The following is a 25,464-nucleotide window of genomic DNA, read 5'->3' on the forward strand; positions in this document are numbered from 1 at the left end:
TCTATCTACTTTGATGACTTCCTGTAACTCTCATTCATTTAGGAGTTTTCAGCTGATTCTGTTGAGTTTTCCAGCTTCACAATCACTTCCCTCAAAAATGGTATTTTTTACCTCGTCCTTTTTGTTATTTATATAATGACTATTTCTATTTCTTATCTTCCTGCATTAACTAAGGCAGTGACTGCAAATTCAAGAGTCCTCAGGGCCAGCAGGTGAGATTACTGAGTGACCTGAGCCTCGGGAGGCCCTTGAGACCTAGACAGTGAGCCTCTATGTCTAAAGGCAGGAGTGGCCACTCTGCTCTGGCCCTGTGTTACATTCAGGAGCACAGACCTCATCTTGCCAGATTTCTCAAGAGAAGCCAGAGATAAGGATATTCTGGTAAAACCTCCAGTTTCTTTAAAGGTTCACAACTAATTTAAAAAATTGTTAAACATAGGGCAGGCCAGAACAGAGTGCCTGATGGTCAGATTCAGCCCCAGAGTGACCAAAACCTCCAGGTGAGATCTTCCAGGATTGAAGAAAATGATGAATTTAAATCATACTAGAAATGGTCACTCTTATCTCAGCCCTGACTTTTTCTAATGTTGCACCACTGAAGGATTTTATTTTCTTTTTTTTACGAATTGGCATATTTATTTCTCAATTTGTGAAAATGTCCTTAATTTGTTGATGTAGCAAACAAATTTCAACTGATTGCTATGCAAAAGAACAGAAGATAATCTGCTTTGCAATGAACTTTAAAGTTCAACTGCACACAGGCAACATGCTATATATGAAAAAATTACTAACTGAACTACAGGTATTAAATACTGAAAAAAGTTAACAGTTTATTATAATTTATTTTATTTAACAATCTAGGAAGTTCGCAGCCATCAGCAGTTCCAGTGCAATTTCAGGTGCCATTGGGAATTCAGGAATCTCTGTGGAGCTGTTAGTGTAGTGAACCCTGTAGGTAAAATACATGCATACTTTTGATAGCACATGTGAAGGAATCTCTCTAAAATTGACTTCATTAGTTTCGTTCTCAGCAAACTGACCTGGGCCACTCAACATGGCTTTTATTGTTCCAGACGTTAGTGCATGTTCTCTTTTTACAATAAATTCATGACCATCCGAAGATATCAATTTGACATACAAGGCATCAGGGCCTTCACAGCCACCATACGTTTTCTCTTCTCCATCATGTTCTTAGGAAATTCTACTTTACTTCCACAGGAACTTTAGTAGTTTCTCATCAGCCCTGCAGCCAAAACAGCCCAGGACGTTTGCTTTTGACTTGAAGTAAAGAGTTTCCATCCTGTTAAATCTCTATATAATGCTAGTTTATCAGCATAAACTAAAAACAGTTCATCAGAAATGAATTTTGAGGGCACCTGGGTGGCTCAGTTGGTTAAGCGACTGCCTTCGGCTCAAGTCATGATCCTGGAGTCCCGGGATCGAGTCCCGCATCGGGCTCCCTGCTCGGCAGGGAGTCTGCTTCTCCCTCTGACCCTCCCCCCTCTCATGTGCTATCTCTCATTCTCTCTCTCAAATAAATATATAAAATCTTTTAAAAAAAAAAGAAATGAATTTTGAATTCTATTAAGATGATCTGGTTTTCTCCTTTGACCCTTATGTGATTATTTATATCAATAAATTTCCTAAGATTGGAAAAGAAAAAAAATGCTTAAAATATACTGTGGGAGAAAATCCACTATAATATGTGCTTTCAAAGAAAAAATGTAAACAGAGCTTTAATTTTTTTAACTCCTTGATTTTACTTTATTGGCTCAACCCTTAGTTGTGACTTGCTTTCTCACCCATATTCCAGCAACTTACGCTAATCTGTCAAAATCCTAGTCATAAAACTGCCACTGACATCATCGGTTTCAAAAAATTATTCACAACTGGATCCATCATCAGCTCAGTCTACACAACCAGTTTCAAATTCCAAAGCAATTCCACACCACAATCTACATCTGTATTCCCAAATCCACTTTGATACAGTTTCCCAAGTCCACTTTGATACAGTTCACTCTTTGGAAAGATGTTAGAATGACAAATTTTCTAGAAACAGGTTTTGTTGGGGGCGGGAGGGGAGGCAGCTTTAAATAAAAAAGATGTAACAGGCTTAAGACAGAAAAGACATTCAGTGCATGAATGTAAAAACACACTAAACTTGGCTTACAAAGTTGTTAATTATGTATTTGACAGTGAAATATCGCAAACAGCTGGGACTAAAGAAATACAAACTCACACAGGGAGTGGGTAGGAGCGGGGAAAAAACACATTCAGACTGGCAAACGCCAACAAAGAGGGTGTTTAAGCTCAACCTCCTCTACTGTAACAACTTCTAACACCTATGTAGCAGGGTCACCTACCTCAACCAAAATTCACAAGACAACCTCCCAACTCCTATTCCGAGGCTTCTACGTGCAGCCCCGGCTCTCAATTAAAACTCTCCTCTCCCATTTAGAAAGTTGGGCCATACAGTTTACAACCATCAGAGAAAAAGAGCTAGGCCAGAATCTAAAAGAATGTGCAAACTGAGGCTGTAAAAAGAAAAGCCATCCCTTTGAGAAGTTTGCTTTTTTTTTTTTTCAAAATATGTAAATAGTCACAATGTCTTGGGAGACTGCTCCAGAGAACTCCCAGAGCCTGACATCCCATCTCCCCTCAAACACATGCTCAAGCGCTCACCACATCTTCTGCCAGGAATCCACTCTCCTGGGACTCCTCCCCCAACCCACAGGGAGAAGCCAAGGTCAGAAATACGCACATGGAGTTGTTCTGAAAATTCTCACCAGCAGAGGCCATGACAAGGCAAAGCCCAAACATGACATCTTGGCGGGGGGTGGGGGGGGGGAATGGCTTGCCTGATCCTCTGACACTAGGAGGAAAAATTCTTAGCAGAAAAAAAAAAAAAAATGCACTCTTTAGGGATCCTCTCAGCAGTTGTATGCTGAACAAGACACAGGCCTACCCTATACTGGATACAAAGACAACTTGGTCCCTGCCCCACAAGACACCTGGTGGCAAAAAAGAAAATCTTTTTTTAAGCGCCCCCCGCACATTTTAACATTTGAGTGGGAGTCTGAAGGGTGCAAGCTTAGAAAGTATAACATTTCTAGAAGTATTTTAATATTCTAATAAATCTAACAGTATATTAGTAAAGCCTTCCCTAATAATTTGATATTGGCTAGCTAAGATGATAAATTTCAAAGTCCAAAGGTTAGAGCCTTCTAGGAAAAAAAGGGGGGGCGTATCACAACAGCCCTTTTTTAGATGGGATGATGAAACATCCTTGTCTGCCTCCAAGTATTTTTATAAAATGCTGAGAACAACCAGATTGTGACTTCAGCTTCTCTGAAAAGGACCAACTATCAGTGGACAGCCCAATTCCTTCCTCTAGTAATCTCCCCCAAAGATTTCCACATCTTGGACAAAGGTTTAAGAGGTTGATACTCCCTCTGACTATACATCATATTGTCTCTAAGTGTGAGAGGCACCAGAAGAACTCACCTTCCAGGGGTAGGTACCAAGTTCACTTTTCTCTAGGATACTGACCACCTTCTACTATAATGTAGAAGGGCAGAAGTGTTAAGGTTCTGATGGGCAACAAAGGTCTTGGAATACTAGGAGCCAATAAAATAACAAGAAGTAGGGTCTACACAAGGACAGAACATATTATGGCATTCAACAATGATTAAAAAACCAAACAAACAAAATCATCACCCCAAGCAGCCTAAGAGCAATGTGCCCACATTCCAGAATAAGGGGAACCAGTTTAGGGTGGGTCAGTGGAAACAGCCCTACCCTCCAGAAGACCATGGCAAAACCACATCAATGCCAGTCATAGGAGATCACTCTATTTTGCAAAATATAAAACTGTTTCATTGCAAATCTATGGAAACAATGTCACAGGGGCCAAGGGCTGTCACTTTGAGTCAAAGAAGGCCCATTTCAGTGTGGTGCTGATGGCCAGCGATGTCAAGGCGAATTACACCCCCACTTGCTGAGAGAGAAATCAAAGTCAGGAGAGAACTGTTCAGCTGAAGACACACCCACAGGAGTTCGGAAAGCCAGCACTCCTTCCAAGCCATGCTAATCTATCACAGGCTCAAACAAAGGATGTGTTTTTTTCCCATCAAGAAATGGAAAGGACTGGTGATGGGACAGTCTGAAGGGAGTGTTAGCAAGCTCTTTTGAGGCCAAGACTTCACTCCTGCTCCCATGTGGGGGTGGGAAGGAGGGGGAAGCCACAAGGCTCACTGCCTCGTGGAACCTGAATATAAAAAGGGGAGTAATGAGCAGAAACTGAAAGGGATGGATGCCCAAAGAAAGAACTGGAGTTCTTACTCCAGGTTGTACTGAGGTTCCAGGAGCTGCTTGAGTGGACTGGTAGGTGGTACAGATGGGATGCATGACTTGGATTAAGAGGTTATGAGATCATGGGACACCTGAGTGGCTCAGTCGTTAAGCATCTGCCTTTGGCTCAGGTCATGATCCCAGAGTCCTGGGATCCAGTCCCGAATCAGGCTCCCTGCTCATCAGGGAGCCTGTTTCTCCCTCTGCCTGCTGCTCCCCCTGCTTGTGCTTTCTCTCTGTCTCTCTCTCCCTCTCTCTCTCTCTGACAAATAAATAAAATCTTAAAAAAAAAAAAAAAGAAAGAAAGAAAGAGGTTATGAGATCTTGGGCGTGTCACAATCTCCCTGGACCACAGCTCAGTTATAACCAATGAGAAGACTCTGCAGTTATATGGTGTCATGGCTAGCAATTTCTTCTCTAAGAACAGGTCAGAAGGAAGATCAAAAGGTAAAAGCAAGTTCAGACCTAGTTCTGAAGTAAGAGAAGAAAGGGGGAGATACTATGCAGATTCCAAGTAAGAAAAATCCCTTATACATCCATACATATGAACCAAACATGAGGACTGGGAGGGAAGCAGACTCCAATTACACAAATTGTGTTGATATCCATCAAGTCAAACCTAGGGGTAAACTTCTAATGGGGAAAGCAGCAAGTTCCTCAGGCTTCTTGATGCAGACCTAATAGTTATTTAAATTCTTGATTCCAAGAACAGAGGCTGTTCAGGTCTCTATTCAGCCTGGGACAGACAAGGAATGGTAAGTGTATGCCCACAATTTAAGAGGAAAAGGAAAAGACAGGCTACCAATCATTAAGTGTCTTCTGGGTGCTAAGCATTGGGGGTGGGGGAGTGTGTGTGTGTGTGTGTGTGTGTGTGTGTGTGTGTGTGTGTGTGTGTGTGTGTGTAGCCTAGCATGGCCTAGCATGGAGCCTACTTAAAGAAGTAGTTTGAAAAGAAAAGTGAGATTATAAAATTTTCCACACACACTCATCAACAGTCATGACTACTAGATGTGACAGAGATTAAGCCACTGAGAGCCACTTGGAAGATTTCTTGGGACTCTGACATCTCTTCTGGAAATTCAACATTACCAGGCCCTGGAGATCTCAGTTTGGGGAAATGCCTAGCCATTGTAAGATAACTATTCATGTTGTCCTTGCTTTCCAGAAACCCAGTTAGAGAAGACATCTTGGTTTTTGCATCTCTCCCAAAAGCCAGAGAAGTGAGACTGGCTCCTGAATCTATGATAGTCCTTGAAAGAGTAGGGAAGGGGAAGGATTCCCACCCCCCGTCCAGCGCCATCACCAGCAATCCCACCATTCCCATATACACAAGCCCGAGTGCAACGCAACAGAACCAGCAGGTTCCACCTTCGTAATGAGCCAGAGACTGGCCAGCCCAGCAAGGAAGAAATGCAGCAGGAGGCGCCATGGGTCTGACAACCCCACAAAAAGGGATCATCCTGGGCTCAGTCCTTCCATCAGGCAACTTTTAACTTGGAACATAAAAATGAAAAAGTGCCTTTGTTTAAAACCCTCCTGAAGTTTCTGATCACGATGATTTATGTAAATAAAATGTTAAATTAAAATGTAGGTGTTAATAAAATTACACATATGATGGAATGGCTGTTCTTTTTAAAACTGATCTGCAATAAATTTTCTAAATTCTGATTGCAGGTGATTCAGGCCTTGAAAGCTTTGCCAACAATAGCCAGCAGAGGTCTATTACTGAAGTGGTATTAATATAGCTATCATCACCAATTCAAAGCAGATAATAAAGGACTGACACATTTATTATCATTATTAATTAACAGTTTTCTGAGATGGAATTAAATCAATATGCTGCTCTGATATCATTTTAACTAGTTATGCAAATCAAACATTTAGAGCCCATGAACAGATATAAATGCCATTCAAAATTCACTTCACACTTATTACTGTAATATCAGAACTTTCAGGCTTTGCTAGTAAAAAAAAAAAAAGGACTTAATGCTCATTTAATTACGCTCAGACATAAAGCTTATGGAATGAAAGTTGAAATAGCTGATTAGTTAGGAAGTCGTAGTAAGGCTATAACACTCGGATAGACAATGAGATAATAATGTGAAAACGTGGGGCTCTGCACAGAGTGGTTCTGGCAGATCCTATTAAAAAGAACAATGACATGTGTAGGAGAATATGTTTTAAAATTACGAAGTTGAGAACCCTTTCTTAAGTCCAAAAAGGAGAAAGGGAGGGAGAGGAGAGAAAAAAAGAGAAAAAGGCTGGGTTGGCGGGGGTGGGGGGAGGAACCTACAACTAGTCATTTATAAAATAGAAAACTACCAGGTTCAATTGCCCAACATTTCTTCCGAACTAGACCATGATGCTGACGGTGACTACAGAGTTCTTTTCATGCAGAATGCTAACTATGCTTTCCTGCTTTTCTTATCTGATGAGCAGAGGTCTCTCTCCACACCCAGGACAGCTATCTACAGAGTCATATTGAGTCAGAGTTCTCGGCTTCTGAGTCCAACAAGGGCAAGACAGGATGCAAGAGATCTGGCACTTAGTGATCTGGGTTACTCATTTGCAAAAGCAGCTGAGCCCCTGAAGATGGGCTGCACTAAAAACTCTACCAGAGGGATCAGAACAGCCTCCAACTCTGGCTTTGTGGACAACGAGAAGGCTGCTCGCTGTCTTGGGGGATTGAAGGCAGCGATGCCAAGAAGCAGTGTGCAAAGACTCAGTGATTTTCCTGGATCCCTCCACTACTCAGGTGGCCTTCTGGAAACCAGCTAGCATGTCCACAGTCAGGAGTTCTGATGGGCCAGGGCTCTAAGGTCAGGTCAAGGACAAATTTAAGGCCCAGGAAGGAGCAGCCAAACACTTTGGCTTTGGCTTGCTGCCAGGAGCTTACGTTTGGGGCATTTTTATGAAAAGGATGGAAATGTTTCTACAGTGTAAGTCAGTCTGGGCAGTACCTCTCACTCTTCCTTTTTCTCTAAATCCTATTTCTATCTTCACGGGGAGGAGTGGACTTGACTTTCAGGGCAATCCATTTCAGAGCCAGAAAATGCATAGTACATATACCAACAGAAAATGTGGTGCCAGTGTTCTGCTGTGACCCAAAAGGAATATAAAAATAAGAGAATGAAATGTTGTTATCCTTTCTGCACCTTCCACCCCCAAACTCATTAGCATCTTAACATTCCTAAAGCTCAAGTCACAGACCAGTATCCATTGTTGTATTGCCATTTTCCATGGAATTTTACAAACAAAAAAAATTGTAAAGAGTTAAAACTTTGTCCACCAGGATTCTGCTGTGCGAGGTGGAAAACGTACCTATCAGTATGAGTAGTGGTGGGCACGGGGCAACACACAATGAAAAGACTGGAAGGTGTACAAGAAAATACTTAACAATAGTCTACTCAGAGTAGTCTGGTTAATGGGTGATATTTTATCATCTTCTTTGTGCTTTATTTTCCCAATCTTAATATGTCCATTCTTCCCATGAAGAATATTTACCAAGGGCCAGCCACTGGCCAGGCACTGTATAGGATGCTAGAAACTCGACCATCAAGACAGACAAGGTCCTACCCTCTCAATGAGAACAACCTAATAGGGGAGGCAGAGAATTAATCAATCAATGGCACAGGTGATGATTTGTGTGATTTACAGGGGGGGAAAAAAGGATTTACAAACCTGTTACTGCTACTTAATTAAGATTCTACACATCATTCCCGGGTCTTGAATAAATTTGAAGTCTCCCAGTTTGGAGTGTTCGTATCTTCCCAAAATGGGAAGCAAGCCTATAGCATGTGCCTGAGGCTTGAGAAATCACTACACTATCTACTTTCTAATGGTAGAAGTAGAAGACTTCTATCCATAGCCAAGATCCAAGCATCTAGATAAACTGCTTTGGTGGTTAGCTGAGCTGGCCCTTCAACCCTCTCCATTCTGATGCTCACCAAGATTTTTACAGACTATTACCCAAAGATAACAGATCTGAGGCCCTCTACATCACCTGTGGCCGTCAGTCCACCCTCCCCCCTTTTATATTGACTGTCCTGGAACAGCCAGACTCAACAATCCCATCTGTGGACCAAACCTTCTCCACTTCTGACTTTCCAACAGCCTAAAACATGGAGCAAATTTGCCATAAATCATCCTCTTTAAATACATTAGATTTTCATTAAAAACTCATCTTTTTCCATATCTTCAAATATCTGGAGAATACAGAACTCAGAATACTATTATAGTGGAGAAAGGCTCTAAGGAAAATCCTTAGTTGCTGCCTCCAGTCTACTCACCTCCCTTTTTTTTTTAATTCAACCTCTGGCTCAGGAATAATATGGAAATAATATTTGTATGATGACTAATACGTATATATGGCTATATCTGAGGATGAATGTTAAGACCTCATAGGTAGGTAAAACACATAGATAACAAAATACAAGCTCACCCTGGTAGGTAACTGTAGGTGGCAAATGGGAAACAGTGTTTGCAACCACGAGGTCATGAACCAATGGAGCCCCACTTGCCAAGGAGGTAAGACCAGTAAGGGAAGCATCCAACTATAATAAGGAAACCATTCCCTCAATTCAAGGAATAGTATCAGTGGCAGTAAATTAGGGACAAAGCTCAATGACTGGTGCACTAACTAGGACAGCCACCCAAGATGGGACTGGAGAAAACCAGGCTGGGTTGTTGTGGACAATGCAGAAAAGCGAACCCTCCAACCCCAGCCTGTTTACCTCCCGCATCGGTCCCCACAATCAAGCAACGGTCAGGCCATTTCACTCCAGATTCCCCCCCTTCCATGGCTGGGGATACCCGGGGAACCTATGGTTACCCAGGGAAAGCCATGGTCAGTGGAGGGCTCTCTGCCTCTGATTCCCTGTTTGCACTGCAGTGTGCCAAGCACTGGGTTTTAAGACACAGCCTCAGAACAAGAGGTAAGGTAAAAACATCCAAAACTTCATGGAGCCCACTGACCCCATTCCTTAAACCCTTTCCAAGGGGACCTTCCTCCCTAGCAGCTTAGCAAGATGCTTCCCACCTCATGTGAAAGACCACAGCTCTTCCCTCCTTGCGCCACCTATAGTCTCTCTCCTGGTCCTCCCTCTACCTGGTCTTCAGCCCTACCTTCTCTGCCCAAGAATATTTCTTTGGCCTCCTCAGCACCAGAAATCACTCAAGGTTAAAAGCAGCAAGAAAACCTTCCACTTGTCCAAGGCCTGAGAGGAGGAGCGGTGGTGGTTATCACATGGGACAGTCAAGGTCAACTGGTTCTCCCCTCTTTGGCGCTGCTCTGAGTGGTTGAGTTTGTCTGTACACAGACACAGAGGCAGGTGGGAAGCAGCTAAAACAGACCATCACCTCCTCTTTAAGCTGTCTACAGGAAATAAAAGTACACCATATACAAAAGAAAAGCACAGGATTTCTCTAAATTTCCTCTGTGAGGCTCTTCTGAAAGTTGGAACTTTGCCTGGAGAAGGCATAGAATGAGGGACGATGGGAGGAGAGAAGAGGAACCACTGAAGTCGTTTATACAGAGGAGAGGGGGCAGATATGTGTTATTTTATAAGCCTAGAAAAAAAAAATTAAGCTACAGCAAGAGGTCCACAAGTCAGAAGTTTTCTGAAGCTGAGCGAAGTTGTAAGGAACCAAGGAAGATTACAACTACTTTTTTGAGGTAGCTGGTGCCTTCCCAACTCTGCCTCCAAGCCCACCCTACCCTGATCCATTGCAGTCCAGGCTGGAGTCAGGGGTAAACCTCCTCCGGCGAGGCAGTGCTGCGCATTGGATATAAACATGAACTCCAATACCAGTTGCACAAGTCACCTAAAAACTCTGCGCCTCATTTTCCTCAGTCTTGGAAATGAGAATAGCAATAATCCTATCTCAGAGGTTTGCTACCAGGATTAAATACAGTTGGTACATGTAAAGGTTCAGAACAGTGCTTATATATGGCAAGCACTCAACACACCACTAATACCATCAGCAGCAGCATCCCCGTCATCTCAGAAAGGTCCATCCCACTAGAGGTTTACCCTTCGGCAACGACCCTGCCATCACAGCTGGAGTGCCCAGAGTCTGCAAAGCTCCCAGGTTTGAGAGTAGCTATGTAACCTTCACACAGGATTATCCTGACCAAACCCATGAATGTGCAAACTTCCATGAATAAGATCACTTGAAAGCAATTTTGAGGACTTGGTCCTTCGACACTTTACATAACCAATTTATAATAATGGAGCACTGTTTTTTCTTAGGGCCCACCGGTCTCCTGGATTGTTATTAGTGCTGCCTTGGTTAGGAAGCTGCAAAATGATCCTCTGACTAGAAATACTGGCATAATTTATTGCATTATTACTCCTCTGAACTGAAAGCAATTAATTACCTGGAGCAGGATGCACAAGTGAAAATTTATCAGAGGGAAGTGATGAAAAATGTGCCCACTGCTTTAAAATAATAGGTGCTTAATGGTTTTTTTGTTTGCTGGCTAATCTCAGGCATCTTATAAACAACTCCAGCTCAGTTATCAGTTGTGAATTCTGCCCCCGCCCCCTCCTTTTTTGCCCCCTTATATTATTCTATCATCCCGTATCTTCCCTTGAGGACAGGAAGAAACATTTAAGATATTCACTTAAAAGCAGAAGGGAGACTCCATTCCTCTTCTGCGTGGTACAATTATTAATATAACATGGAAATACATGATAAAATATATTTGTATGTTTATCACCCATGCTGGTAGCACAAATTTATCTGCCTGACTGACGTCTCCTTCTATCAGAGCGTTTTATTTTAAAACTTCTAAAACTCAGGCTGGATGAAAAGACATTCTACGGGACATGTGTATGTGAACTATTGTCTCCAGCACCTTGTAAGTGACTTTCATATAACCTGCATCTCAAAATCCTCAAATATGGTCTCCGAGAATGTTTTCCACCAAGCACTTTCCTCTTCTCCTATTACCGTCATCGACCGAGATCCAAAAAGAAAGAGGAAACAGGGCCAATAATGTGTTATTGTATTATTTATAAATTTCATGCACATGTGAAAGATAGGAATAGGGCTAAATTCATCATATTTGTTCCTACTTTTCAGAATTATTCACATCTGTATGATTCCGTAATTGTTTCTTCTATAAAGTTATTGGAGTAATTTTGCTCCGTATATTCCCGATCAATTCCCCCTCTCAAGGGCACAGTTGAAAAGTGATATTTGAAAACGGCCTCTGATAGATTGCATGGTTAGTCAGCAGCAGAGACAAACAACCTAATCCAGCACAAATTAGTTCAGCTGCCAGCAATAGTTTTATACAAAGATGTAAATTATGTTGTCAAAATCGGTCGCTTTCTAGCTTGCTGCTCAGCTAACAAGAAACCACTTTGGCTGATAAAGATGAACACTAAGCTTCCCTCTCTTACAAATTTGCAAATCTGCCATTTCAGCATTCTGTTAGCCACAAACAAACAGCCAGCTATAATTGCTTCTTTTCTTCCACGGTGGTATTTTTCCCCCTCGGGCTGTTCCTTCCAGGCTGCTCTTGAAAACAACAACAACAACAACAAAGCTCAAAAGCACAACAATAAACACCCTCAGACAGGAATTTAGGGAAAAGCTGGCTCTGCGCACACCCATCCCTCCCACCGCATCACTTCCCTCCCCACAGAGCCACCAGCCTGGCCCAGTCGCCCACGGTGCTGGCGGCCGGCAGACCCTGACAATGTCACTACCCAGTACTGCTGTCTAAAGGACTGTGAGGGCAGGGAAAATTCTTGGCTTAAATGGAAATGGAAATATTCTTACAGCTTTGAACAAGGATTGCCTTTGACAGTAGCCCATCCATTCTTCTTTATTTTACAAGCTCCCATTGCAGGGAACAGAGGGGAGCAAGGCATACTTTCAAGGGGCCTAAGCCGAAAGCTCCACCAGGCTGCCTGTGCTCAATTGGAATCAGATAGATCTTATGCTGGACTGCAAATAATAATGCATTATAACAGTAATTATACCCAGCATAAGTCAAATAAATAAATTATAAATTACAATTACCCTTTAAAGTTGCTAGTCTCACTGTTTGCTTTACAATTAACTGCAGGTGCTTCTGCATGTTTTATCATGGTCCCAAAGTTATATATTTGAAAGAATGGTACAGATGATTCCTGTTTATTTGTTAAATTAAAGCATTGTTGGTAAAATTACGGCTTAATTAATATTATGGGTACTGTATAACAAAATAGTTTACCTTGTACATAATTTATTTCCACATGCATATCTCAGCCCAGACCCATTACAGCTCTAAGGCAGCTAAAATAAAATATTCCTCCTTTGCTGGCATTTTTCTAAATAGCAGTTCACTAAATCAATATTATTCACTTGGTATTTTTAAAAGCAGTGTATCTTAATAATTACACAGCATTAGAGTAGGCAATAATTTTACTTGCTAAGCATATTAAATTTAGCAAACCATCAGTCAAATAGTTTGTTCCTTCCCAGAATGGGTAAGCAGTGAGTGAGTTTGGAATCATGTTCCTTTGGTATAAATGTCACACAGAGTTTAAGAATGCATCTGTGACTCCCTAAGCCAGCCCAGTACTATATATCTTTATTAGTTTCAGTGGTCAGTGCAGTGACCAGTTGTTTATTCTCATTACTCAAGACAAGGTGAGCCACTCGGTAGTGGCTGCAATCAGAGCTAAAAACATATGACTTTGCAAAAAGTAAAAACTGTAGACAAGACTACATGCACCATGGCCTGCATGCCTGCTTATAACAGGGAGCTTGGGGGAAGGAAAGAAGATAATTAAACCCAACACACACCATTTTGGGTGCAGGAGCATTTGATCTGTCTTGGCCCTCTTATCTTTGGGATCTCTTGCATCTTTTCATTCTTCCTAATTCACTGTAAAACATCATTAATTTCATATCTATCTTGTCTGGGTTCATGTCTGCATTTATTCTTTCTCAAGCTCACACAAAACACTTTATGAACCTTCCTCTTCCTACACGATCCCCCGCGAAGAAAACGAACCCACTAACAAAATCAAACTCCATTCTTTCTCATAAACACACACACACACACACACACACACAGCTTTTTTCAGAAAATCAATTCATTCACTGCACAAAACCAAAACAGGCAAATTTTGCCTGAGCTGCAGGCAATTGCCAGTACTATCAAATCAACATTTGATTGATGCAGTGTCCCCTGGATTATATGTTTTAGGTAAATGGCCAAAACCACTTTATAATCATGGAGCAGAGAAGCAGAGAGAGGTGGAGATCAGCAACCAGCAGCAGGAAATGGCCTCTCCATCTGCAAAGAACAACAGGAGCCCATACCTTCTTCATCTTCCCCCTTCCCTCTCTTTCTATTCAGAGGCGCCTCGACTTTTCCTTCCAGGGGCCTCAGCAGAGGCCACACCAGAATCAGGCACTGGCAGAACCTCAGCAAAGCCTCTCCCTCCATCTACTATGGCCAAAGTTCTAACACTGACACACACTAACACCCACACACCACGGTTCCAGAGAGCTTATACACCTCCGAGAAATGCCTCAACGGCCTTCTGTGTACCCAGGGAGCACACTGAACATTAGTGCTTCACTCAGCTTCCTTGGCTAGGGCAGCAAGTTTGCTTCCACCACTGGGAGAGGGCAGGTCTCTGGGTGTTTCCTCACTGACTGCCAACATACTTACCAACCAAGAGCAGGCAGAACAGCTAATCCAGGAAAAAGAAGGGACACCTTCCTGGGAGAACAGGGGCGGTACAAGAGAGGAGGGACAAGTCATTCAGTCCAACCTACCAACAGAAAGTTTCTGAACATCTACTCTGCACTGAATGTTGCACCATGGAGAAAGAAGTTTAAGATGGGACAAACCCATGTGAGAAATGAAAATCCGCAAAGTTGAAAGTTACAGTTCAAAAGAGCAACAGAAGAAACACCATGAGGTTGTAAGGATTAACTCCCAAATAAATACCCACCCAGCAATTCTTACAGGAGTAACTCACAATCACTAAATGGGGTCCTTAAGGAAGGAACTGCAAAGGGGTGTGATTTGAAGTAGGTCTTAAAAAGCAATTTAAAAAAAGCAATTCAAAATTTGAGTAAAGGGAATGGAAGTGCATTCAAGGTGAGCAAGACTTTGTGCACCTAAGACTAGAAAAGGGGGTTGCAAGGCACCAGATGCCAAGAAGCACTTCTGCCCACCCAAGATCAAGCACAAAGATACATGACAGTGGACCACCATGCATTACTGCTTTAGAAGGCCAACCCCCAGCCAAAATCCACAGTAGGAAAAAAAAAAAAAAAAATCAGCGAACTCCTCGGTGTGAGACCCATTTACAACTGGGTTCTCAAGGCAGATATTTTTAAATGACATATTCTGCCTATATTAAGAATTTAAGCGCAAGTGAGTTTCATTTTTACATTTGTGCCTGAATTGTATATGAACAGGTACAGTTCATTCAATATTTCCCTTTCCTGATACTTACAAGCAAAACTGAGGGGCACCTGGGTGGCACAGTCCATTAAGCGTCAGACTCTTGGTTTCAGCTCAGGTCATGATCTCAAGGGTCGTGAGATAGAGCCCCACATCGGGCTCCACACTCAGCGTGGAGTCTGCATGAGATTCTCTCTCCCTCTCCCTCCCACTCATGCTCCCTCTTTCTCTCTCAAATAAATGTTTAAAAAAATATCTTTAAAAAAAAACTGAGGTGGAACTAAAGAATGACTGGCCTCCCTGATAAAAACATGAACAGGCCCAATATGTAAACACATAATTCCTTTGAAGGGGCAGGCAACATGCACTCTTGGCCTTTGCACTCCTTGAGGGCCTATTCTGGGTGCGCTGGTCCAAGACTCTTGAACCAGCTACAGTGGGAGGCAGACCATGCACCCACAATGAACACAGATAAAACAACATGGCAGGTGGGGGTGGGGGCTGACATTATTAGAACCAAATAGAACAAAAAAGAAGAAAAATAAATAAAACGATTGAATGCACTCTGCTGGGCATCGGAACATATGCTGCTATGTGCACAGACCAGGACACCGGCCGTCAGGTTAAGCAACTTGCACACACGGGCCACACTGCTATCATGTTTGCAGAGACCACCGTAAACCCAGATCTACCTAACTCCCCAGCAGATGCTGCCTTCCCCAGCTTCTACCTCAGGGAGAGGTGCTGTCTGACAGGGAGCCAGTGCACACAGTCATCTTCCAAAGAGGCAGACTGGGATACCGAAGAAAGGTACAAATAAAGAGGAGAAGATGAGGGAGAAATACAAATTGGGAGAGGAACACAAGGACATGCATATTTTTATCTCAATCCCAGCCAAAGAACAGGAAAATCTCTGGGACCTTGTTCACATCCCACCGCAGAGCATGCATCCCATAACATGGCAATGAACTACAATGGTTGGTCCTGATTAAAACCAGCAGCAAGCACTGCAAACCCACTGTCAGCCACAAACCAAGGACATTTCCCTAATACCTGCAGGGAGCTTCCCTCCAAGAGTATCCAGGAGACACACACGGAGTGCTCTACATAAACAGGACAACAGGATGGGAGATAGAAACGTAGATGAATAACATGGTAATAATGACTACATACAGTTGGCAGCTTATGGTGGAAAGAGGGGGAAGAAAGGGGACATGTGCAGAGAATCGATCTTGCAAGCAATTTTTTTCTATCATTTTACAGTGTTACTTCATAATGAATAGCATTTTCATAAGTCAAAAACTACTTGCAAAGGAAAGGAAAGGCCAACTTAGAGTCAAGACAGACTCAGGAAATGTTAAACAATAACATGGCAGGTGAATTGCATTATATGACAGCAATACAAGGGCAGCCACAAGTCAGCCCATAATTAATTCCCAGAGAATATCCCGTAGGTAAGTACAGTGTGTTGCTATTCACAAAGCTCCTCAAGAGTCGTCATCTCCTCAGATCTTCCCAGGAGATGGGGGAAGATGCTTATTCTGGATGTTCTTGTCTTCTAGCAAAGGAGATGGAGGCCCAGTGAAGTTGACTTGTCCAAGGTCACAGTCTTTGGTCTGCTACCTTCTCTCCCAGGGGAGCCCAAGGTTCAGACACAGACACAAAGTGGTACGAGGGTTTGTGGAGGAAACCAGAGACGGTGCATGGCCCCAAGAACTGTGCATGACTGAGGACAAGGGAATCCACGCAGTGACTCGGGGAGATGGAACAGAGTAATGGACGCTGGGAAAGAGCAAGACACGCTTGTGAGGTGGTCAGATCAGCTTGGCTGGAGCACAGGGTATAGACAGAAGAGTAGGAGGGGAGAAGTCCAGACAGAAGAGAAAGGATACAGTAGTGAATGCCAAGCTAAAGACTGCACTTGGTTCTCTAAGTCAGTGGGAGCCAGTGAATGGGACTCTGAGACTTGCATGATAAAAGCAGTGTACGGGAAGGAAGAAATTACTTCATTAGACGGTAGATGTAATGTCACCACTTAACAAAGAAGGGGATACTCAAACATACTGAATTGGCCAAATTTTCCCGGTAAGAGGGAGACACAAGCTGCCAACTTGCTATGATTTCAGGCACCCTCAACGAGCCACTTGCTGAACACTACAGGCTCGCTCCTTCCACTTAGCGGTTATGACTGGAAGAACCAGGACAGCCTTCCCGACATGCCCCTATGCTGCCACTGTGGCCTTCCCAGACTACTCCCCACTGTGCTGTCCATCCAGAACTGTCCAAGATGAGGATCTTAACTGACTGCTTCTCAATACTGGAATGCAAAGGCCTTGGAGGTGATACCACTAATGTGATAAAAGCACCTACACCAAGGCTGCATTGGCTGTTGAAGCCAGCAGTGTGTCTTCCACACACATGTACTTCTCTCAGGCACTGTCAGGGCATTAATCCAGCAGTTCCCAAATACTGGGGCAGGTCTGGGTCATCCCCAGCACCCCCCCGCCCAGCGTCTCTTCAGTACTGCCTTTCAATGATCAGGTGACTCTCATGCTCTGACACATGTGAAACCACTGGAAACTCCAGAGAACAGAAGTATAGACACCCTGGCAGACAGAAAATGGTGGTAGAGTCTAGCCTTTCTAGATGGCTTCAAATGAAACCATGTAAGAGGTGCTCTACAGAACCCCAGCACCATGTCTCAGACATTCAGATTTCCCCAGTGTCTAAAGTCAGGCTGTGCAGTTATCAGATTCTTATACAGCTACTTCATGAAGATCTCATTAATTCAGAAATTGAGATCAGACACAACTGCTCTAAAATTAACTTTGCTCTATTAATCAGAGAAGAATTAAACTTAGTAAAAATGATAACGAATATGTTAATATTATGATATTATTGATATTAATGATAAGAATATGTTAATAAGATAATCTGTGTGTGTGTGGACACACACACACACACACAATGCATGAACTACCATTTAACTCAGAGATCCTGATCATCAGATCTGGAGGGTCACAACTTCTGATCATCTGGGTACCATACTACAATTTTAGCCCTACCTCTGCAATAAATATTACACACTTTATTTCTTCTTCTAATTGACTCATTTTTTCCTAATTCAGAAATTAAAATATGAAAGTTATAATACAGTCACAAATAGCAAATATTACTCAACATAAATACCAGTCAATTGTAATCATAAACACTTATTAAAATTTTAGAAGTCCATCCCATGAATCACCTACAATGATTTCCTGACCACGCAGGATCCAACACTTTGAGAACACTGATCTAGAACTAACCACCTCATTCGACAGAAGGAAGAACTGGCATTCAGAGATCAAGTAATCTAACTAAAGTTAGAAAGCTCCTAAGTAGAAAAAGCATAACCCTGGTCTCCTGATCCCTAGCTCATAAATGCTTTTTTCCTATACTACGAATATTCAGCTAATGCATTTATAGCAAATCACTGCCATATTTTCATTAGGATAAGTACGTGCAGTATTTTTATTCAGCAATATTTAAGGTTCGTGGTTCAAACAATTTTATTTATTTTACGAAGTAACTAATGGGTCTTTTTCTTTTAAAAAACATTTGTCATACAGATTTTCCATTAATTCTTATGCTTCTCCTTGTACCAATAATTTGCTATTTTTACAGCACGTTTCATAAAATTAGACTTAAAATCACACTTGTGTGCTCTTTGAGGTTGGCCCTCATGTTTTACAAAATGCTACACATCTTTTTAAAGATTAGTATATGAAGCAGACATCATGTATAGGACTCAGTTATAATTTGTGACGGAGAGTCAGAAAGACAATATAGTCTGGCAGGCCTCTCCCCTCAAGCCTAAGTCTTTAGCTTGCAAAGATGAAGGAAAGGGCAATGGGCACCCCTCGTCAACCACTGAGATTCACCCAAGTGGACTGGGTCACATCAACTGACCATAAGCCATGGCTGCTCTTGAAGGACTTGCTAAGCAGTGATGGAATTCCCAAGACAGAGTCAAGGCTTGGTAAGCACCTAACTACACCTCCCCAAGTAGCAGCCTCCTCTTCCCCAACCACCCAGCATAGATTCTCTGCTATAGGCACATTTTTTCCTATCATGCTGTATCCTCAGGTGATAAATGTAGCCCATAAATTAAAAAAAAAAAAAAGAAAAGAAAAACCCCACAAATGTCCACAGAACCTCCTTGTAAATTAAATAGTGCATCATGAGTAACACAGCTATTACTCAGTGAATACATCCCAATTCTGTGCTCCATGCTATCTAGGTTGTCAGATAAATGAATAAAATACAGGCACTGAAGAAGCACTGAGAGTTTGGGGGGAGGTCCCCACCACCACCACCGACTTCTAGGGAGAGAAAAGGCAGCTGGATTGGGGTAGGAGTGGGGGCAGGGGAGAGAGGAGATGGGAGAGGAGAGACATTCTAGGAGGCAGAATGAGGAAGGCGAAAAAAAGTACTAGGGTTTCTTTCTTCCCTTTTTCTCCCCCCTAGTCTGTGGCATGAAAAAACAATGGCTTTTCTGAGGCACAGTGCAGACAAGGCAGCTCTGAAAACTAATGGCCGTGATTAATGACAATGGGCTGCAGGAGAGGAGGGACACAGCCGCCACATACATCATGCCTTCCCGTCAGTCTCTGCTCCTCCCTGCCCCTCTTCCTCCTACCAGCAAGACATTATAAAAATGTCTTATCTGCTCCGGACGCCTATTCTGAAGCTGAAATCCAAGATATCCCCCCACCCAGAAGAAAAACAAAGAGTGAGAAAGAACAGCCAAAAAGGAATGGCACTAGAGGGGGTAAAAGAGGAAAGAGCGAGAGAGAAAGCAAGAGGGAGAGAGACAAAGAGGTGATAGGGTGAACAAGAAAATGGCATGTAAAATAACTATAAGATATTCCAGGGGAAAATGTGCAGGCTGTAATCATTCAAGATTTCAGCAACTTGACTCCTCACATGCTGAAGCCACATTTTCAAGGTCTTATCTGCCATATGGTTCCCTGTTTGGATGATTTATTAGGTGTAGAAAGCACACTGATAAATTTTACTGCATTTCCCTGAATAGGCAACCTATGGTGTCAATAACAAAGCTCAGGCGACTTTAATGAAAACTGCAAGCACCAAAGGGTAACCATTTATTTATGAGTCGCTATAGTATTACTAGGACAAAATTTATCTTCCCTTCTCACGCACTCTGTAGAAACCAAATCTGGTCAAAGTAACAGAGATCACATCCATATGTCAGTGGTTTGCTAACATCTCTCCTGCAAGAAACACTGGCTGTTGCCCTGGAGAAATTGTTTGGTGCTTTCAAGTGACCCATTTTGCATAAGAAATCTTGTTTTTATGAAAAAACAAGGCAAAACCTGAAGAACTCTGCAAACGCTATGGCCTTAGCAATCACACTTAAAGGCAACTGTGGAATCCTCTCATTATTCTTTACCCAGAAAATGGGACAGCTGCCCCAGGGGTAGGGATGAAAAAAAGAGAGGGTGGTGTACAGATGAGGAGCAGAGAGATTTAGAGATAGAGTCCAATCCACAAATATTTTAAATTTCCCAGTCCATATAACATCATTCCCCTATATCCACTCCGGGTCTTAGGGCACCACTCATGACATAAGTCAACATCTGCATTCTTCACTCATTGCCTGGTTCCCCTGTCCCTCACTGCCCCCAAATGCCTCTCTTCTTGGCTAGTGGCTATCTGCAAGTCTGATGTATGTGTTATTTTTATGAGAGAAACAATCCAACTTTTTAAAACTCTGAAGGCAACAGAAATGAACGACCAAACTCAGAAGGGAAAAAAATTACAGAGGAGGGGAGGAGGAAAGCCAGATAGCACTCTCTTGGTGTTTAATCCTGAGCCACAGTTAACTGCAGCAACCAAATATTTGGGCCAGATTTTCAAGTCCACAGTTCTCCCCACTTGTGGAACATGCCTGTCCTGAGTGAACACAGCCTTGCCCAGGAATGTCAAAAGAAGGAAGGGTGAAGAAGCAGCTCAACCACAATAGCATACGTTTGAGTAATGCTCTTAGCGCTGCAAACCAACAAAAGCAAAGTGGAAAGTCCAGGCCAAGGCTTTGACCTGAGCAAATCCCAGCCTCCATTTCTGGAAAATTCCTGAAAAATTCCTCCACTAGATGATTTTACCCAGGTTTCTTTTTGTACTTTTTAATTTTATTCAGCTTTTTCCTTGTTCTGGCATCAACAGGTCTTCCAATACTTCCACAGTGAGAGGGCATGAAAATTCGTTCTTATCATTTTTCAACCATGCTAAGGCCCCTCTTGCCATCCACCACTTCAAAACCACCACCACCACCACCATGTAAATAAATAAGCCAAGTCCTTGGACATCGGACCAAAAATCATCATTTTAGAGAGAAATCTTTTTCACGTTGCACAAAATAAACAATTAGAAGTCATCTTCATCAGTTCAATTACTGCCATCCCTGCTTTTAAAATCTCCTCAGTAAAATGGCGTCAATTAAAGTTTAATGCCTTATAAAATATCATTCAAGTATTACAGTAGAATTAGGAAGGAATAGGTGCCGCTTGAGCTCTGGCCATATTTTTAGAGTTTCTCAACCAGAGAGATTTACAAGAATATTCATTATTGCCTAGATTGCTTTCAATTCAGCCCCTGCTTTATTAAAAGAGGTAGGGGCAAGGGCCCAGCATGGTTCAGAGCATACTCAACCAGCTGCATTTTCAGTTGTGAAATATTTCCACTAGTTTTCAGAGGCATCGTCATTAGTAAAACCTTCCACTTATTTTTCTACACAATCCTCCTCTTAATTTTTAACCCCCTGAGTATTTCCAAAGGAAATCTGATCACCATAAGTCATTTGCACTTAGTTCACGCCAAATGACATTTGAATGAATTGTGTTTCCCTAGAAGCCCCATCAACCTTTTCTGGTGGCCTCTGAAAGCTTTTCAATTCTGAGGAAGCCCCATTCTGAGGAGAATGAACAAACTTAAACCCTAAACTGCAACTAGGGAATGAGAAAAAGGGACTGGAAGAACAGGGAAGAACAGGAAGACATCCAGCCAGGGGCTCCAGGGCAAGAGGAAATCTCCTTTTGAAGGCCTGATAAAAGAGTTGTTCAGACTGTTCACTACATAATTGTGTTTGGCCACAGAGACAGGTGGGGACTAAAATCTCTACTACGTTCCACTTGCCAAGCTCAGGTTCTGGCCAGGGGCTGCATCTACCCAAAGAAAGGGGGTGCCTTTTTTTCTAATTCCCTCAAAGACACCGTATCGGCTAGCTGATAAACTCATGTTAAGAAAACCAGAGTAAATGCACAGGAAAGGAAGCTATAACAAAATGAAAGACAATCTACCAAATGGGAGAAGATATTTGAAAATGATACATCCAGTAAGGGGTTGACAGCCAAAATGTATTTTGAAAACTTATACAACACCAAAAAAAATTTCAGTTAAAAAATGGACAGAGGACCTGAATAGACATTTTGCCAAAGAAGACATACAGATGGCCAAGAGGCACATGGAAAGATGTTCAACATCACTCATCATCAGGGAAATGCAAATCAAAACCACGAGCTATTACCTCACACCAGCCAGAATTGTTAGTATCAAAAAGACAAGAAATAACAAACCTTGGGGAGGATGTGGAGAAAAGGAAATCATTGTGCACTGTTGGTGAGAATATAAATTGGTGCAACCACTCTGGAAAAGTGTATGGAGTTTCCTCAAAAAATTAAAAATAGAGCTATCATATGATCCAGCAATTCCACTACTGGGTGTTTACTCAACGAGAATGAAAACACCAATTTGGAAAGATAATGCACCCCTGTTTTTATTGCAGCATTATTTATAATAGCCAAGATATGGAAGCAACCCAAGTATCTATCCACAGATGAATGGATAAAGATGTGGTGTATATACATACAATTGAATATTAGCCATAAAAATGAATGAAATCCTGCCATTCATGACAACACGGATGGTCCTAGAAGGTATTACACTAAGTGAAGTAAGTCCGAGAGAGACAAATCCCCTAGGATTTCACTTATATGTGGAATTTAAAAAACAAATGAACAAAAAAAAACAGAAACACAAACTCTTAAATACAGGGAACTGCTGGTTGTTGGAGAGAAGGCACGTGAAGGGATGGGCACACTAAGTGCAGGAGATGAAGAGATCTAGATTTCCAGTTATAAGATAAATAAGTCATGGAGATGAATGTACAGCATAGGGAATATAGTCAGTAATAGTGTCATAACACATGGTGATAGGGAATGACTACTACACTTCTCATGGTGAGCACTGAGTAATGTGTAGAATTGAATCACTATGTTGTGCACGTGAAACTAACATTGTAAGTCAACTGTACTTCAATAATTTTAAAAAAGAAAAAAAAAAGAATAAGACCCTAGCCACAAAAGACCAAATACTGTATGATTCCACTTACAGGAGATACCTAGAGTGGTCAAATTCATAGAGACAGAAAGCAGGGCAGAGGTTGCCTGGGGCTGGGAGATAGGGGAACAGGGAGGCGTTACTTAGCAAGTACAGAGTTTCAGTTTGGGAAGATGAAAAAGTTCTGGAGATAGTGATAATGGTTGTATAATATTGTGAACGTACCTAGTGCCTTAGAACTGGACACTTAAAATGGGGAAAATGGCCAATTTTGTGTCATGTCTATCTTATCACAATAAGACAAAAAAGAAAAGAAAAGAAAGAAAACCCAAGTCCACCACTGCCCAGCTACACACCTCTGTGGACTCTCGGATATAGATTCTGCTCTCAGACAGGTTCTCCGCAAGCCTGGTGCATCGGTCCCACAACCGAGAGGGCTGTGCTTACCACCACAAACACCCACCCACAAGCAACCTGTTCAAACCACCACTCCTAATGCCCATCTTCAGCCTCCAAAGGACACCAAGGAGCCAGGGCTTCTCTCGAAGGGTCCTTGCCTCCACTGTAGCAGAGTCTTCTCACACTGTCCTCTTTGCCTGCATCCCTTCAGTCAGCTCCAGCCTGCGCTAGCTGCCTCCCCACCCCAGCCTCACCCCACCCTGAACCCTGTAAGAACAGAGGCATGCTTTCTCCGAAGTCCACTTCCCAACCTCCCCACCCCAAACACAAAACAGCTCATTATTTTACACACTTTAAATTTCCACCAGTACAAGGCCAACTCAGGAAGAAGAAAAGTTCACGACTCCTATAATTTGGAATTTGTGGTAAAATTTAGCCTAAGCTGGGCCAAAGAAAGGGTTTGCTGCGAAAATTCACAATGTAAACAAGACTTGAGGAGAAAATATTTAAGCAAAGAAAGGAAATTATTCTTAAAGGCTTTAGTTCAGTAATATGGTTTATGGAAAATTTATTGCCAATTATAAATACATGAAAGAAAACCTATTGGGTCAGGATTGGGAACCGTGGTCCTGCCTCTGCCATGCAAGCATAGGCCAGTCTTTAAATGCCTGGTCATAGTCACGGTCTCCTCATCCATACAGATGGATGGAGAACTTCCAAGGTCATTCTGGGCACCATTAGACTATGAAATTCATATATTATACTTTGTATAGTCACGGTCTCCTCATCCATACAAATGGATGGAGAATTTCCAAGGTCATTCTGGGCACCGTTAGACTATGAAATTCATATACTATACTTTGTATATTTACAGATGAGAGAGAGAGAGAGACAGAGAAGGAGGAAGAGAACACGCATGGAGTAACAAGGTCTGTTCTGGGGAGAAACAATTTGTCAGTTACTTAAATATTTTCTATACTTAAAAGTGGTAAGGCTGGAACTACATAATGGTGATGATGGCACAACATTGTGAATGTACTAAATGCCACTCAATCACATGCCTTGAAATGGTTAAAATGGCAAACTTTGTTATGTGTATTTTGCCACAATTTTTAAAGAGATAAAGCTTTATTTCTTTTAAAGGACTAAGTATGTTCACAAGTTCCTAACCTATAATTCAGTCCAGTTCATTCAAGTTAACAGGACTTTGCAGTACTAGAAATATACTATCCATTCCATCTTGATGGGCTTTTAATGTAGGCCTGAGATCTCAATATGCCATGCTTGGGACAAGAACCAGAGACTGGGCATTCTTTCTGGCCAATAAAGTGTAACGTCCTCACCTTCTACCAACTAGTAAGGACACATGCCTGACTACCAGTGACTTACCTGGTAGAGAAGATGACTACTGACACCTGTTCCCAGAGGAAAGCCACACAGGATGGGCACATTGGGGGCCCAATTCTGCTTGATGCTCACACCAAGTGCTTCACAGTTATAGAACTCGTAACAGCATACAGTCAGGTCTTCTCACCTGGCACAGCATAGGGCTCCTTCCGATGCACCATGTGTATCCACAATGCTTAAGGCTATGTCAAAGCTTCTTATCCCAATTTTGCAACTTTTTAAGCAAATGAAATGCTTCCATGAACTTGACATCAAAAATTTTCTTGCAAAGGAGAAAGTTGCTGAATTCCCCTAAGACACCACATTTACTTCTTCCAGAGCTGGATACTGGATACAGAGATGGACAACAAAGAAGGTGGATGGCACAGCCATCTCAAATGGAGCTCCCTGATTATTTTTAAATCTCATTCCCCAAAAACTGGAGCTTAAAGTCTCGTTTAATTGCCTTTGACAAGAACCAGAGTCCTTGACACTTCACTCACGAA

At 42.3% G+C, this 25,464-nt stretch overlaps 2 protein-coding genes across 2 annotated transcripts in view; both read right to left on the reverse strand.

Annotated features, from left to right (window-relative positions):
* LRMDA (leucine rich melanocyte differentiation associated) overlaps nucleotides 1–25,464 on the reverse strand; it is a 1,122,731-nt gene that overhangs the window by 920,874 nt on the left and 176,393 nt on the right. The window lies entirely within an intron of this gene.
* On the reverse strand, nucleotides 701–25,140 carry LOC114214207 (elongin-C-like). Its single transcript, XM_088019886.1, has 2 exons — nucleotides 25,107–25,140; nucleotides 701–1,190 (listed from the first exon to the last, which is right to left on the reverse strand). The coding sequence occupies exons 1-2, from the start codon at nucleotides 25,138–25,140 to the stop codon at nucleotides 850–852; spliced, it is 375 nt and encodes a 124-aa protein (XP_087876012.1). The 3' UTR covers nucleotides 701–849.

Source organism: Eumetopias jubatus, unplaced genomic scaffold, assembly GCF_037043125.1.
Source record: "Eumetopias jubatus isolate StellerSeaLion01/CBP00866 unplaced genomic scaffold, mEumJub1_p1.0 scaffold_17, whole genome shotgun sequence".
Lineage (NCBI taxonomy): Eukaryota > Metazoa > Chordata > Mammalia > Carnivora > Otariidae > Eumetopias > Eumetopias jubatus.

Excerpts from the sequence above, each read along its gene's own strand:
- LOC114214207 (XM_088019886.1), bottom strand. The coding sequence starts at position 25,140 with ATGGTGCATCGGAAGGAGCCCTATGCTGTGCCAG. Across the intron at positions 1,191-25,106 it reads GGAGCCCTATGCTGTGCCAG|AACATGATGGAGAAGAGAAA; the intron begins GTGAGAAGACCT and ends GAATTTCCTAAG.